This window comes from Vipera ursinii, assembly GCF_947247035.1.
Source record: "Vipera ursinii genome assembly, chromosome: 5".
Classification (NCBI taxonomy): domain Eukaryota; kingdom Metazoa; phylum Chordata; class Lepidosauria; order Squamata; family Viperidae; genus Vipera; species Vipera ursinii.
In genome coordinates, this window is record NC_139518.1 from 36,122,950 (window position 1) to 36,139,282 (window position 16,333).

General features: G+C 41.8%; 1 protein-coding gene across 1 annotated transcript in view; it reads left to right on the forward strand.

Moving 5' to 3' along the window:
- The first annotated feature begins 470 nt into the window (after positions 1–470).
- The window catches only part of LOC310641754 (glypican-5-like), a 342,245-nt gene continuing 326,382 nt past the window's right edge, over positions 471–16,333 (forward strand). Inside the window, exon 1 of the mRNA XM_083364996.1 lies at positions 471–762. Coding sequence (XP_083221122.1) covers positions 570–762 — 193 coding nt within the window. The 5' untranslated portion in view covers positions 471–569. The remainder of the gene's footprint in view (positions 763–16,333) is intronic.

Genomic DNA, 16,333 nt, shown 5'->3' on the forward strand with positions numbered 1-16,333 from the left:
TTTCAAAAGAAACGTTCTCATTGGGAAAAAGTGCAACGTATAGCGCAAGCTAGTAAACAGAGCAACGGCTCCGTTTACAGCAACTACGCTTACAGTAAAGAGGAATGGGCTGCAGGACCACCAACAACCACCACCACCACCTCCCGCCGGGCGTGTTCATTGGAGGCAGAGCAGAGAGGAGGAGGAGGAGGAGGAGGAGGAGGAGAAGTCACATTTCGAACATTGGCGTCTACCCAGCTGACGATCTTTTAGCTGTTCGAACGCTCGCGGGAAAAGCGAAAGTTCTAAGAGTTGCAGCGTTCCACGCTTGGAACGTTGCTGTTCCCGGGATCAGGACTTCGAGAGGTTCGGCGTTGGACCTACGCGGGGTTTTTTTTTTCCTTTTCCCTTTTCAATCCCCCGCCCACTGCTCGCAACTTTATCAAGGGCAAGTTTCTTCTCAACTTGAAAGCTCGCTGCCACCTCTTTCCCTCCCTCCTGTTCCCTCATTTCGTGCGTGTTGATTTATTTCTTGGGACGCGCGTTGGGCGTCCCTGGTTTTATCTTTGTCCCTTGTGGGGAATGTGGAAATGGCCGGTGACAACAGTCGTGGAGCCTTCTTGTGCTGGCGACGCTTCGAGCTCTTACTGCTAGCGACAGCGGCCGCCGGACTCTGCAGCGGGGTCTGGGGAGTCAAGAATCCCAGCTGCCACGAAGTAAGGACGGCGTTTCAGATGCGGCAGATCGGTCCCAGCAAGCTGGTTCCTGATGTTCCCACAACTGGTCAGTACGATTTCCCCACCCCACCCTGCACTACCCTACCCTTATACCAGAATCGCCAAAAGACTCTTCCCCCGTTTAAACACAGACAACTCCTGTACTCTACCCCACTTGCGAACGTCTGAATAGAGAGGGTAAAGCAGAACGTCAATCCGGCCAGCCCTTTGGCAGGTCTCGAAGACATGAAATTAGGTTCTTCTGGGGGACAGGAGGGGAAAGCGACGAGTTTAAACGGTGCAGGCATGGAAAGTCTCCCTTTATCAAAATAAACCTTTTGTGCAACTTTGCTTGCGTCGAGTGCACTAGTTCCAAGGTTAATATACAAGGCAGTGTGTGTGTGTGTGGGGGGGGAAGGGGGATCGCAATAACACCCTGGAAAGCCTTAACTTCTGGGATTGTTTGGGTTCCCGGGGCTAAGGGACCTAGGGTAGAGCATTACTGACCGACCGGTGAGCGCAGGTGTGCAAGGCAATGTAATTAATTGTTCGCTAAAGGACAAGCCGTCTGCTCAGTCGCCTTTAGGGCAGCGCAATCCAAAGCGGGAATTGGACTCAGCCGAACCATTCTTTCTTTGCAAACTGGAAAGGAACAGGCGGCACCGAAATAGGGAGCTCATTAAAAGGGCAAGAAGATGCATAGGAAAGACAGAAACTGGAGTATCACTGTTGACGTGACTGGTCTCGGTTGCAATCAATGCGGACCAAAGAGGTAATGATTAATAAAATACAGACTGGATTTTCGAAGGAAACGGAATGGGTTGTGAAGTTACAGCACCTGAATTGCGTTTTTCTTGATTCCTTTCCTGTAAAAACAAACAAACATGGAGATAGGTGGGGAAAGGTGGGATTTGAGAGATGTAGTAGGATGTCAGGGCTGTGGATGGAATGACAGGCTGGTACAGCCGTCGGTGGCATCTATACTGATTTCTAAATCAAACTGAAGGCAGGAATAGGTAACTTTTTGCCAGTTAAATGCCTAGCTTATTGTGACTTTATGCATTCATATATGTTTGCACACTCAAGTCATGCATATTTGCTAACGATCTCGGTGCTGGGGGAGACCGTGTCATATTTATAATTGATTTAGATTTATGAGGCTTCCCAACTCGGCAAAGAGTTTGGGAAACGTACAGTTAAAAAGAGAAAATAAATATAAAAATACAGCTTTACAGAGGAAACAACATATTATAGCCCAGGCAATGTTACACATCAAAAAGGTTCACTAGCAGCAATTGATCTGAAAATAGGGTAAAAACTTGTTTATTTTCAGGCTCTCTACAGGGTTGAAGGGTTGGATTGGTCTGAAGTGCCACGGGCTGCTCCTTCAGAGGGCAAGCATCACAACACATTGTGGGTGGAGCCATATATAAATGAGGAGGGATGGGATTCTCTTTGTGTTTGAAAGGATGGATAGTTTCCTTAGTGTTTCACAATCTATTCAACTATTTCTTTTTCCACTTGAGCTCACCAAATGGGGCAGGAAAAGGCTAAATTATGATGGCAATGTTGGATGAGGTATCTCGGGTTGACAAAACAGTAACTTGGGGCAGTTGAACATGTAATATTAATTTTTCACATATAATTCTTTTTGTGTAGTAGAAACCCATGTGTTACACATAGTTTTACATACTGTACCTGAAGTTAATGTCCTTTAATATTTGAGAAAAACTTTTCTTTATATTTCAGTGCTCCACTTCTACTAATTTATGAATCTGAAAATTAAATCATTAATAAAATCCACTTGCTTTCAGAGGACATAATTACTTAAATTGCAGATATATCTTTGACAACACACCTCTTTAAAAGCATCATCTATTTAAACTTTATTTATATTTATACTATGCTTTGTTTCATCCATAAAGAAAATCTTAAGTATCCTTTAATATAATCAGAATATAATTTTGATAATGAAATAGACTTTTACATAGCTTGTTCTATGAACTTTATTAGTCTCCCTAGACCAGGGGTAGGCAACCTTGGCTCTTTTATGACTCATGGACCTCAGCTGGCTGGCTGGCTGGCTCAGGAATTCTGGGAATTGAAGTCCATGAGTCATGAAAGAGCCAAGGTTGCCTACCCCTGCCCTAGACCAAAGATAGTCTTTGATTTGATTTGATTTGATTTATTATATTTATATGCCGCCCTTCTCCCTAAGGACTCAGGGCGGCTCACAACAATAAAAACTAAAAAAGAACATGAAAATACAAAATTTAAAAAAGGATTAAACAGTAGATATGTTTAATACATAGTAATTTAACCCCATAAAACCAAATTTAAAACCATAGTCAGTCCAGGCCTGATTGTTGAAACATCCATATCTTCAGGTCACGGTGAAAGGACCGAAGGTTGGGGGCCATCCGCAGCTCCGGAGGCAACTCATTCCAGAGGGTCGACGCACCCACAGAGAAGGCTCTCCCCCTAGGGGTCACCAGCCGGCATTGCTTAACCGACGGAACTCTGAGGAGGCCGACTCTGTGGGAGCGAACCGGGCAATGGGAGGTTGACAATGGCAGCAGTGGGCTAATGCCTCCTTAAGTAACACCAGCTGCCTGCAATTAGTGCAGGTTCGAGTCCCACCAGGCTCAAGGTTGACTCAGCCTTCCATCCTTCCGAGGTAGGTAAAATGAGGACCCAGATTGTTGGGGGTAATTAAGCTGACTTTGTAATAATGCCGCTTGGGGTGTGTGTGAAAGCCCTAACAAGCAGGCATATACATAGAATGAAGGCTACTGCTAAGCACATTGATTTGTGCTTTAGATTGTAAGCCACCCTGAGTCTTCGGAGAAGGGCGGGATATAAATGGGATTAAAAACAACAACAACAGATAAACCTGTCCCTACTCTTTTTGGGTGCCTTTTAGCTTAGGTTTACTGGACCCTAGGCAATAGGCATTCTGATCTCATTGTGTTTTTTTTTCCAAAGACACACTATAATTTTTGCTAGATATTCTTCTCTTACCCTTTACCTTGAACCCAAAGTAGAGGCAGTATTTGTTTATTTATTTACTTAGCATAATGGCTTTCTCTTCCTCCTTGTGGCATTATTAGACTCAGGCCATCAAAAATGGATGAAAAGAAAAGCTGTTCTCCAGATGTGCTTGAACTATGACTTTCAAAATGAATTTGGGATTTTTCACACATCTGTTGGGCAACAGTGCTCCTAAAAGGAGATACCAGGCAAGTGGCCGAGACATACAATCATCCTCTCTGCCATTCCGTTCAGAGATGGAGGAAGACCAAAGCAGAATCGATCGCCTTCCCTCAAACTGTAGACAGGACAGAAGTGTGGAAATTTTCAGTTTTCCCTGCATTGTTGCCCTTTAATAGCCTGATAGAAAAGTCATCATAGGAGCTTCCTTCAGGTGGTTCCATCTGCCACAGAGAATGCCTGAGTCTATAGGCACAGAATGAGAAACACTATTGAGAATAGAACAGAGGAGAGAAGGGATCAGCTGTGCCTTCCATAAGCAGTTGATTCAGGCTACTTTTACCCTCTTACAATGCAGTTAGGATTAGACCATCTAGAGTAGTCAGAAATTATTTTGGCTCCCAGGTCTTGATTATATGTATGTCTATGCACTAAGACAGGGGTGTCAAACTCAATTTCATTGAGGGCCGCATCAGCATTGCGGTTGCCCTCAGGGGGCCGGGTGGGTGTGGCATGGGTGGGCGTGGCCTACTGGGTGGGCATGGCTAAAGTGCATATGGCCTACTGGGTGGGCATGGCCAGCTCTACATTGTTTGCATCAAGGGTGCCTATGGGGGCCTGGGCAGGAGTGGGACAGATCTGAGGGTCTCTGGGCCAGGGCCAAGGCAGTGGGGGCCGTTCCCTCACTGTTTCCAGTATGGCTTTGCGGGCCGCATGAAACCACTTCACGGGCCGGATCTGGCCCCCGGGCCTTGTGTTTGACATGTCTGCACTAAGATCAACTTTATTTGCATTCTCTCTCTCTCTCTCTCTCTCTCTCTCTCTCTCTCTCTCTCTCTCTCTCTGTGTGTGTGTGTGTGTGAGAGAGAGAGAGAGAGAGAGAGAGAGAGAGAGAGAGAGATGCAAGCAGCTGCTATCTCATCCAGTTCCCCTTCGCATGGGCAGCTACATGAAGAAAGCTTTTCTTTCCATCATTACCTACTTTTCATGGAGACAAGAAGAGCAGTTGGTTGGTGTCACATTCCTTAGTATCTGAATGGATGACATAGCCATGCTGTGCATGGCACAAACTGATGATGTCTGGGTCAAGGACAGATGCACTGATTCAAGTCATTAGATATTTCACATCATGTAATTTCTTAACCTAAAACATAAATGTCTTTCTTATGTGATCCTTGACTGATGGGGAGCAAATAAGAAACAAAAACTCAGAAAGTATGTTTAGGCTGAAAGGAGGATTCGGTTCTCTTGAGACACTACCTAAGGGAAACGGGAGTCTAGATGGGCTTCAATTCCCCCCCCACCCACCCAATTATCTGATCACTGTGCGAATTCCAAATATTATAAGTTGTGCAAAACATTTTTCCAGAAACACTTCTCATTTTAGGGGCCATCTCAGTAAAGTGAAAGGCAGAGTAGTGCTGAAACTGAGTATGTGTTTTCACAAAAGGTTATATAGGTTCTCTGCACATTTCTAGCAGATGAATATCTGCATTCTAATCCAAACTGTTAGGAAATCTCTTTTTGACAACCCAGGGCATAGAAAAATGAGCCTATTGCCTCAGCAAATGAGATTGTTGCAATCACTTGGTGCAGGGGGAAATAAATGCAGAGTCAAATGATTCTGAATTGCAAGCCAAGGGAGTTCTTGGAGCCGTGCCAAGAAAGAATTTAATCCAGATCATTTTGTTGCAAGAGCCTGAAAAGTGGGGAGAATATATATATATATATATATATATATATATATATATATATATATATATATATATATATATATATATATATATATATATATATATATGTATATATATATATATATGTATATATATATATATATATATATATATATATATATATATATATATATATATATATATATATATATATATATATATATATATATATATATAACATCAGTTCTAACTCAATCACAGGTGGACTACAGTAAACCACATTTTGTAGAAAAGTTACATGATTTTTTTTTCATCAAAAATATCAGATTTGCCTTTTAATGCAACTGTGCATTTGCACAGTTATCAAATATAATTTTTTTTTGCTAAAATCGACATGTTTTTATCATGAAAGTTCTATTATGGGATATGAAATTGAAGGTAGGAAAGAATTTTCTCTCTACATAAAAGTTATATGTGGAATATCTTTTAGTAATTGAATCAAATTTAATCCCACAAATTTATACACTATTTTTTAAAAATTAAGTGAGTATTTACTGAGTTTTTGAAGAAGAAATCAAGGAACTTTAATTTGCAAACACAAAGATTAATTATACTAGAAATAAACATCAAGTAGCTATGATAGGGAAAATAGCTCTCCAAATTGAACCTGGGATTTGCTAAGAAAAAGGCTAGTTTCCAAACAATTAAAATTTCAAAAGCCATGCTGTAGTAAAATAGTGGAATAGTCTATAATAACTGCATGAAATAACTTTTACATTTCCACCCCGCCCTATCCCACTTTCAACTAAGTAACAGCTGCACTTTTATTGCATGAGCAAATCTTCCAAAATGTCTTAAGAGTTGTTGAACATTCATATTGCACCAGGGTGAAATAAATCTGCTTAGAGGTGAGCCCTGGTTCTTTTCCCAATAAAATTCACTTTTAAGTAAATGCGAGTAGGATTACAGATCTAATGTTTTATCAGGGTGTGGGGTTTTAGGTTACTTGGAATTTTGGCTTCATGTTCTTCTTTGCCTGAGTACTTCTGGGAAATGCTGAAAAGAGATAAAGAACACAACAATTTAGAATACTAGCTATGAGTAAAGAAGGAAGAATAATGTTTGTGGTGGTGTTAAAGCTGTTATTCTGTTACTATTTGTAACACTGATGCAAAATTTGCAATATTATGCAACCTTCTCTATCTAGTGCATTTTTGACCTTCAAGTCTTATTTCTCAGCAGTAAAATATTGTAGTGTGAGTATTCATAAGAATAATTTCACTCTGTAAATGTGTGTGTGAATTTGTTTGTCAAAGCCACTGTCCTGGACAAAACCAAGAGCATTCTGGAATATATCAATAAGATGGCACCTGAATATTATTGCTGAGAGAATGCCTAAGGCAGCAGCAGACATGGAAGGAAGGAGTTTTGTCTTTATAGCAAGACAAAACTCTGCATTGGATGTACCATTGACAGATAGCTGAGGTGGCAGACATTGGGAAATCTTACTGGTGCTGGAAACAGCTGGATTAAAAGCACTGAGAAATTGATCATAATAGAAGAACAGGCACTAAACCCAAGATCCATAGAAGCAAGACTAGCACCCTAGGCAACAGGTTCCAAGGTGCAGGCTGTGCAGAGACGCCTCAGAGACAATCCCACACATAATGGCAGGGTGTATGTTGCAGGCAGGAACAGCATACATTGAGTGGCACAATCAAGTAGCTGGCATTGTGCAAATATGTGAGCTAGACCCTCTGAAGTCCAGATGGAGAATATCATAGTGACTTGTGGGGCTTCCAGATACAGACAGGCAGGTAAGTACTGGCCAATCAACCAACTATCAGGGCAGTAGACAAAAAGCAGGAAGGCAGTGGCGATGATAGATGTACTGGTGCCAAGTGATAACAATATTGGGAAGTAATATGAAGAGCTGGAAAAGTGCCAGGGCATGAAGGATGAACTAGAGAAGTTGCTGAAAGTAAAGGCCAAACTGGTCCTAATGGTGGTAGGAACACCTGGAGCTGTGACTCCTAAGCTGGGAAAGTGGTTCCAGCAAATGCAGGAACAACACCAGAGCTGTCTGTCCAAAAAAGTGCATTTGCTAGGAAGTACTAAGATAACTGCACAGAAGTCTCAAACTCCCAGGCCTCTGGCAGAGGACTCAAAATTGAGGAAGACACATACCACCCATCAGGGTGAGAAGGGAATTTCTGTGAAAATGACTTTTGTATTTTTTATTGCAGGATCGTACTATTATCTGGAATACTAAACACTAAATAATAAACATCTGTAATACTAAACATTATCTGGAATGACTAAACATTCATATAGCATCAGCATCTCTGTGAGTACGTGTTGTATTAAATGCACTTGTGACTATAATTTCAAAAAACAATACATATAAAACCCATCCACTGTCCTTGTTTGCTTAGGTTCACAAGTTAAGTGCTAATCTTTCAAATTCTGAAAGTATTTAATCTGGTAGAAGCATTTTAGAAATATATTCTGAAGCATTTGGCACTTGCTCTTGTTCTGGGTGATACTGGTTGATATCAAGCCATGTGATTTTTATGGCAAGTTGCTAAGTATAAGGGTTCAGAATGTTATTGATGATTTTAATGTTTTGAACATCTTTGTGTTTTTTTTTTAAAAAAAAAGCTCTACTGAGAAAGCATCATCATCTAAGGGAGCAAATGACACTGTCTGTCCTGCAGCTTTGTAAAAGATATGTGTGCTGATGCTCTTGTCACAATCAAGACTGCTGTATCCATGTCCTCTTTTATGTGGATTTCAAATTTGGATGCAGGAAAGTCACAGTCTTTCTCAGTTATTGCTGGGAGTTGTAGTCCAGTGGCTGAAGTAGTGCTTAGTGCTAATGATAAGATAAGAATTGTACAAAGGAAGTTTTTCTATGGTGGCTAGACTGGTGTCCATATCAGCATCATTTTGGTACCCTGTGAATACTCTTATATTTTCCAGGCTTGCAATTCTTAGTTTTTAGATGACTGCTGTTGCTTACGTTACATGGTGTTTTTCTTTTTTTCTTTTCTTTTCTTTTGATTCAGATTGTATTGGTTTTATATGTGTTTTATTGCAAACTACCCACATTTTGCTATTAGGCAGTTTAATTTTTTTAATAAATAATAAAATAGAAATGTCAGTATTAGTGTTTTTTGTTAATCTGGTATAGGTGATAAAGGCTTATACCTACTAGGATTTGCTTTATTGAACAAAATTAAAATCCTCCTTCTAACTTTTAATGTTGACTATATGTTTGTGCCTTTTGTATTTCCTATTTCAATTCTTCCTACCAGTCTTAATCTAGAGTCTTTCTATTGCTTTATAGCAGTTTATAATTGCTTCTATACTGTATGTTTATATTATCTCAATATTCATAAATTTATAATTGTATAAATTGACTATTCCCTAATTCTTTGATACTTTCTTATTTCCCCAAGTCTTCAGCTCTTGTAGCCAAACTCACTCCATTTACATTTGAAAATCTTTTTTACTTCTCTGCTGACATATATGGAGCCTTTCTTCTCCCCAGAACGTATAGTCTTCTGTTCCTGGAGATAGTCTGTAAAACTCCATTCCTGGGCTGCTGCACACAGTGGGTTTATTTTTGGCTCTTTCAGTAAGTCCTACCTAGGGTCCTGTGACTGCCATTGAGTTGCTTATCTTTGAACCGGAGGCCTGGAGACTAAAACATATGAAGAATGGCTGCAGGACTTGGGTTTGGCTAGTCTAAAGAAAAGAAGAAATAGGAGAGACATGATAGCAGTATTCCAGTATCTGAGGGGCTGCCACAAAGAAGAGGGGGTCACATTATTCACCAAAGCACCAGAGCGCAGGACAAGAAACAATGGTTGGAAACCTATTCTATTCTATTCTATTCTATTCTATTCTATTCTATTCTATTCTATTCTATTCTATTCTATTCTATTCTATTCTATTCTATTCTATTCTAGCATCATAGGAATACTGGCCTTGTCATCTCAGGACCTTGATTTACTGTATCAGATTTAGCCTGCGTGGTTTTCTGTACTGAAAATATCTTTCCCTTCTTCAAGTTGTCACAGTATTTCCATAGCATCATAGTTTATATAATTCCCCTTTTTGTTTGATGTGACCATATGAGCGTCCAGCCCTGATTGTCATTTGCAACTTCCTGCCAATGTTAGGATATCATAGCATTTTCATAAAGCATCAAAAAGTGGTGCTTTGCAACATGTGGAAGCATGAATCAAGGACTTTTTTTTCAAATTGTTAAACAGTCTGATGTATTCTGTAAGGCACACATGGCTGGTTCTGAAATGCAAAAAAATGTCTTACTCTTGCACATATATACGAAGAACTCATAAAAGATGCTTTGCAAAACACACTGGTTCGAGTGCAGCATTCTTCTTGCTTGGCTGCTTTCAAGATTGTCCAGCTTATATGTATGTTCATGCATAGGGAACATTTCTGCTGGGATTGGCAGTAGATCATTTCTGTATTTGCATACACGGGCACAGATTGTGGAGGAAAGCCTTTGAAGCAGCTCTGTCAGCCTGTCAAAAGAGGTGGTTACTCCAAGGAAAGATGCTTTGCTTGCGCTAACAGGATTTGTGAAACACTCCTTTTGATTGCCCTAAGTGTTATGTCAGCAGAAAGTTATATCACCATGGCAAGGGCTGATCTCAGAAGGTTCATTACTCTGGAAATCAGAAAAAGGGGCTTCCAGATCAAAAAATTGATTTAAAGTTCAAAACTTACCCTTTTGATTTTAGGTTTATAGCAAACTGAGAAATGAGCAAACCACATTTTTCCCCTCTGTTTCTCATAATTGTCCATAGCAAATGTTGCTTAATACTTCATGATGAGAGAAATTGGATTCAATTTCACTCAACATTTGCTTTTTATGCCAGAAAATATTATAATTATTCTTTTGCTAACATAATCAGATCGCTTGACATATTACATAATCCTATCAAGAAAAGCTGGTCGCTAGTCCTAAAGTTCATGATTAATATAATCCTTTACTTGATTGTAATGACCTCATGTCACCTAGAGCATGACCATATTGAAAACCTATATATTGAAGCAAACCCTATTTTGAATGCTTTTGCAATAAGGAAAGCTCTAATAAACATTTATTTCTGTTGAGTTTGTTTCAGTTTTGATCATGAAAATTACTTCTTTAGGCTAATGAGTGGTTTTCATAAGCAACATTGCAATTCTGGTGAAGCTGATGAGGAACAGAGGAAAATGGAAGCAATGCAGTGGTGGATTCAGCTGGTTTGCACCAGTTCGGCAGAACCTGTAGCTAATTATTTGTTGCCCAGGCCCAGAATGGACTTCTGGAAGTGGCATCCACACAGAGAACCAGTTTTTTCACATACTTGAATCCCACCACTGAAGCAGTGTCACACAATAAGCCTGTAAAATGTTGAACAGACCCCTTATGTATCTCAGCAAAGGACTTTTGGCAAGTAAGTAAATGACTTTTACTTCTTGATTGTAAGTACCAGTGGCTGAACTCAACCTAAAGGATTTGATTTATATTTTGCAGTCTGAATTAACACTACTTTTGAAGGAAGCCTTGTTCATATTACTGTGATGACTGCTACTATCAGAAATCTTCTGGGAATATTTGAGATCTGGAATGCAGCTATGATTCTATATTAACAGAGAGGCTACGCCATTTTCTCTGTAATGTGCGTGATGTAATTCAAATGTAAACAGGCCTGTTTGTGACTTGGGATTGATTCATGGAGACAGACCACCAGAAAACAAGCACACATGATAGAAGTATCACAGTCATGTTCTGAAGATGATGAGGCATTTTCCTCCAATATCGTACAACTCTATGTATTTATTTAATCAATAAATTAAATAAATTACATTATCAATTTTTAAATTGACGTATTATTATTTTGCCCCAATCTTTCAGTATGTTGGAGTATACAGACATTCAAAAGAACATTTATTACATTAGTGTAGGGAAATACGGAGTATGATTTCCCTATTTCAAGCAGCCAGAAAACATGATAAGATATTCATGAAACAGGGTGAGGAACTGATACTTTATGTAATCCTATAAAGATCAGTTTCCCTAGAAATAAAACAGTAAAGTCTGGACCAGCTATGGAAGGCTGGTCTTATAGATGTTTCAGAATTCTCCCCCCAAAAATCAAAAGAATAAAATTAATGTTATTGGCCATACATATACTATTAAATAGGTCCAATTATCTGAAAACTTAGTAAGAAAGGTAGCTGCTGCCTTTTGAAAATCTTTCAAAGAAGGTGTCATGGTTCCGATAGATGAAACACATTAAAGAACTTCAAGGCAAGAATTCTTCCTCAAAGAACATTTTATTCAGGAAATGAAGTATTGGCACTCACCTTTCAATCCGACCTGCTATCTTGAGAAACTCTCATATGTATTCCAAAGCAGGTCTACCATCTTGCTTTATTTTATGAATTTGTTTCTCTGCTTCAAGGGCTATAGATTGGTCTTCTAATCTGGCTCTCAATCCAAGGAGGAAGTGATGGAGATTTCTCAGTTCAGGCGCTTGCTTGTTGTACAGATTGTTTAGCCACTCAGATGCTTCCCCTTCCAGATTAGCCATGACAACATCGACCATAGTAGCTGGATCTGGGTAGAAATTGGCATTGCGATTCATGTGGCAGCGTACCTGATTAAGGAAGAAAATCAGTTTCTCCGAATTGCCATCAAAAGTTGCTTTAAGGGGTGGTGCCATCATGGGCTGCTGCCCCCCCTCCATTGCTGCTGCACTCCTAATGGTTATTGGCCCCCTTGCAGTGGCTGCTGCACTCCCAATGGCTGTTGACCTCCCAATGGTGGCTGTAGCATTCCCAATTGCTGCAGGTCCCCCAGCTGTTGTGTATTCAGGGGCTGCCACCACCCCTATTGCTGCTGCATTCCCAATGGTTGTTGACCTCCCGGCAGTGGCATCCCCAATTGCTGCAGACCCCCGATCAGTTGCTATGCGTTCATGGGCTGCTGCCCCCCCATGGCTTCTGCACTCTTAACAGTTGTTGACCCCCTGGTGTTGGCTGCAGCATCCCCAATTGCTACAGGGCCCCCAGAGGCTGCAGCACCCCAACCTGTTGTTCTCTTTCCAACAGGACACACAGCTGTTGAATCAATTCTCATTGAATGCCCACATTTGAGTCTTCTTCCTGTGCAGGCCTTGGGCTCAGACAGCGCTGACGGTGATGCTCAGGGGTGTGTAACAATGGTCAAGGCTTCCATGACACCAGTGACGATCCAGGCTTTGACTGTAATGGTGGTGGTTCAGGCTTCGGTAATGAGGATATCAGTCAGGGCTGTCATTGTAGTCCCGCCATCTGGAATTATTGCAGTGGCATCTGTTGGGAGATCATGATGATTGACGCCGACCAGGGCTTCTTTGGTGGCTGGGGCTCTTGTGTCACTAACGGTGCTCTGGAGTTCTACAGGAGTGGCAACAACCCGGACTGATGTGTCCCAAGTGGTAGCCAAGACTCTCCTTCCTTACTGGGCTGGAGGTTAGCTCTGGTGGCTTCGAATGCGGGGAAGCCGTTGGTGGGCTGGGGCATCTCTTAGGCACAGAATGGTGTTGCCCCCACCAGTCATTATGTTCACTTGCAGGTGTGGAGTGGGAGGGTTGTTCTCTGCTTCTCGCCTCTAGTCCCTCAAATCTCTCCACTAACTTCTCCACCGATTGGCTGTGGACTGCAGACAGGTACTTCCATTCTCCAGAGTCCTCAATGGCTGCCAATCTCTTGGCTCTCCAACAGTGTGATTCTCGAGAGGTTCCTGCCTGCAAGTCGGCTTCAGGCACTTTCAAAGAGCTCATCTTCAGCAGGGTCGTCTTGAGATGCTTGGAGTCTCCGCTAGGCAAGGTCCACTCCAAGGACCAGATCAGCTCCCGTGTCTTTGGTCTTGCCCCCACCTGCAAGGCTTTCAAGCTTTATTTCTCTGCTGATGCAATGGCTCACACTCCCTCCACTGTGGCAGCAGCCTCGGCCAGGGTGCTAGTTACAGGTGCTTCTTTCTTTTCCATAATGAGATCTTTCCCAAGTCTTTGTCAGCCTATCCCTCGATTAAAAGAAGGTGACTGGAGCTCAGGACCCCAAGGTGGTTAAGGTAAAAAGTAGTTTTGGATTAATGTCATGGTTCCGATAGATGAAACCCATTAAAGAACTTCAAGGCAAGAATTCTTCCTCAAAGAACATTTTATTCAGGAAACGAAGTATCAGCACTACATAGTTGAAACCAAAACTAGATTCCCTTCCTCCAGATACAAAGTAATAAGCTGCAAGTCCCACCCTCATGAAGCAGTCATAAATCACATTCTCCAATTAGTCCGAATTGCGGGCTGTCTCCCCAGCTCCTCAGCCCACCAAAATGTTATCGGTTTGTGTCCTTGAGTTCCCATGGAGCTGCATTGCTATTATGGCTAGCTGAGCTCAAGCATTCACCCCATCCCCCCTTCAACATCTAATTTCTAAACAGAAGAAAAAGCATGTTAAAAGCAAACTAAAAATGGCTGCAATTTCCATCAGTTGTCAGAGCAGGAATATCCAATGCTACAGCATTGACAGTAGGTGGTGTCCTGACAATTACAGCCACAGGTGCAGAAATCTTAAACATTCCTGTGAAGAAACTTTCAGAATGTTAGTGTTTATCACTTTGTTAACTGCACCCTGAAAAAGAAAGTAAAAGTAAATTTGAGATATTTTATAGATAGAACATTTTGGGCAATGTTCTTTAGGACTAAAGTACTTACTACTATGGTCTCCGGGCCAAAAACCTATCCAATAAACAGGAGGTGTTGGTTAGACTGTACAGGAAAACAATAAAAAGCAAAAGTAAGTAGAAAGATTTTAAGTTGGAAGATCATGTCGAAATATCCATTTTAAAGGAAGATTTGAAAATGGCTACTAGCAAACCAACATAAATGAAATCAAATTGGGACAAGGATCAAAAGAGTGATATGTAGATTAAAAGACTATGCAGAATGTTCTTATAAGGAATCATTTTTACTCAGAAGAGCTCCAAAGAATCCCAGTTTGTTTTTGTGAAAACTGCTTAAACGTCATAGGTTTTCAGACATTGTAGGTTCATTATTTCATTTTGTTAAAGGAAACAATAGAAAGTGTACAAGTACTGTTTTTTCTCCAACATAGTTGTTTCTCAGAAAAGTAGTCTAATATCTATTTATATTACTGTGAAATGGTACAACAATTGCATAAGGCCAAATACCTCCTAATTTAACAGTCATAGTCTGTTTTTATAACTCATATTTATGTCACAGATTAATCATATCAGGTCTAAATTCTTGACATGTTTGAAAAATCAATAAGACCCAAGAAGACTAATGTGATAATACCTTGCTTTCTTTTGATGAAATAGCATCTGTTATGTAATCTAACATCGTGATGGAATGTGCACGGCAGCAGTAGTGGGAGAGGATTTTGACAACATTCCCAGAAGGAGATCCAGATTAAGAGATTGTGTGATCCTGAGCTGGAGGAGGGAGCAGGGAAGAGATTTATGGTAACTGTAGCCTAGAATCTCTCAGAATCAATCCAGTTGTCGAGCCCCGTGGGCCTGACATTCAGTGGGGGAGGCAGCCTCTCACGCTGGCCCCTCTCCCCCAGTTCCTGCCTCGGACAGTCTCCCCGTGGGGCCTACTGCCAGACAGCCATGCCTCTCTCCCATCCCTACGGATGCTGCCAGCCTTCCCGGGTGTCCTGCTTCCTTGGCCAACTGCCAGCTGCTCCCTGCTTCCTTGGCCGTCTGCTTTCTGCTTTCAGAAATACCAGCAGGCACACCTGCACAAATGGGCCTCCCTGCCTTCTTTGCCACCACAGCTGATCTTGGAGGTGATGGAGGGTGTTGCTGCTGAACAGTGGATCCAGGAGGCATTGGAGAGGGCTACGCAGCATCTGGAGCATCCTGGTGGCTCTGCTGCTGACAGGTTAGGCGTGGGGACTTCAGGGGGGGCAGCAGAGTGTTTGGGGCTCCCTGTTGGGATGGCTGCCAGCCAGAAGAGCCCAGGGACAGACTACCTCGGGTTTGTGGAGGGTAGTTTGGGCTGCAGCATTCCTTGTGCAGCTGGGCACGGTGGGGCCAGGCGTTTAGGAATAAGGGTGGGGTTACCCAGTTTATTTATTTTTTTATTTTAATCCCATTTATATCCCGCCCTTTTCCGAAGACTCAGGGCGGCTTACAAATTAAGCACAAACCAATGTGCTTAGCAATAGCCTTCATTCTATGTATATGCCTGCTTGTTAGGGCTTTCACACACACCCCAAGCGGCATTATTACAAAGTCAGCCTAATTGCCCCCAACAGTCTGGGTCCTCATTTTACCTGCCTTGGAAGGATGGAAGGCTGAGTCAACCTTGAGCCTGGTGGGATGCGAACCTGCACTAATTGCAGGCAGCTGGTGTTACTTAAGGAGGCATTAGCCCACTGCTCCACCAAGGCTCGCTGGGGGTGGGCTGCTGGACAGGGGGGAGACAGGCTGACAAACACATGTGGGGTTGGCATCTGGACATAGCAGCAAACAGAGCTGTAGGGGGAGGAGAGATTATATGGACGTGTGGGCAGATGTTGGTCTATGGATTGAGGGTGGAGCCCTGTACCTGGCAACTATGTAAGCGTTGGGAGCGATGTGCTACCAATGCTGATTTTGTTTTCACTTTATGTGCATTTGAGCTGAATAAATCAACCTTTGTTTTGTCATATGTTCCT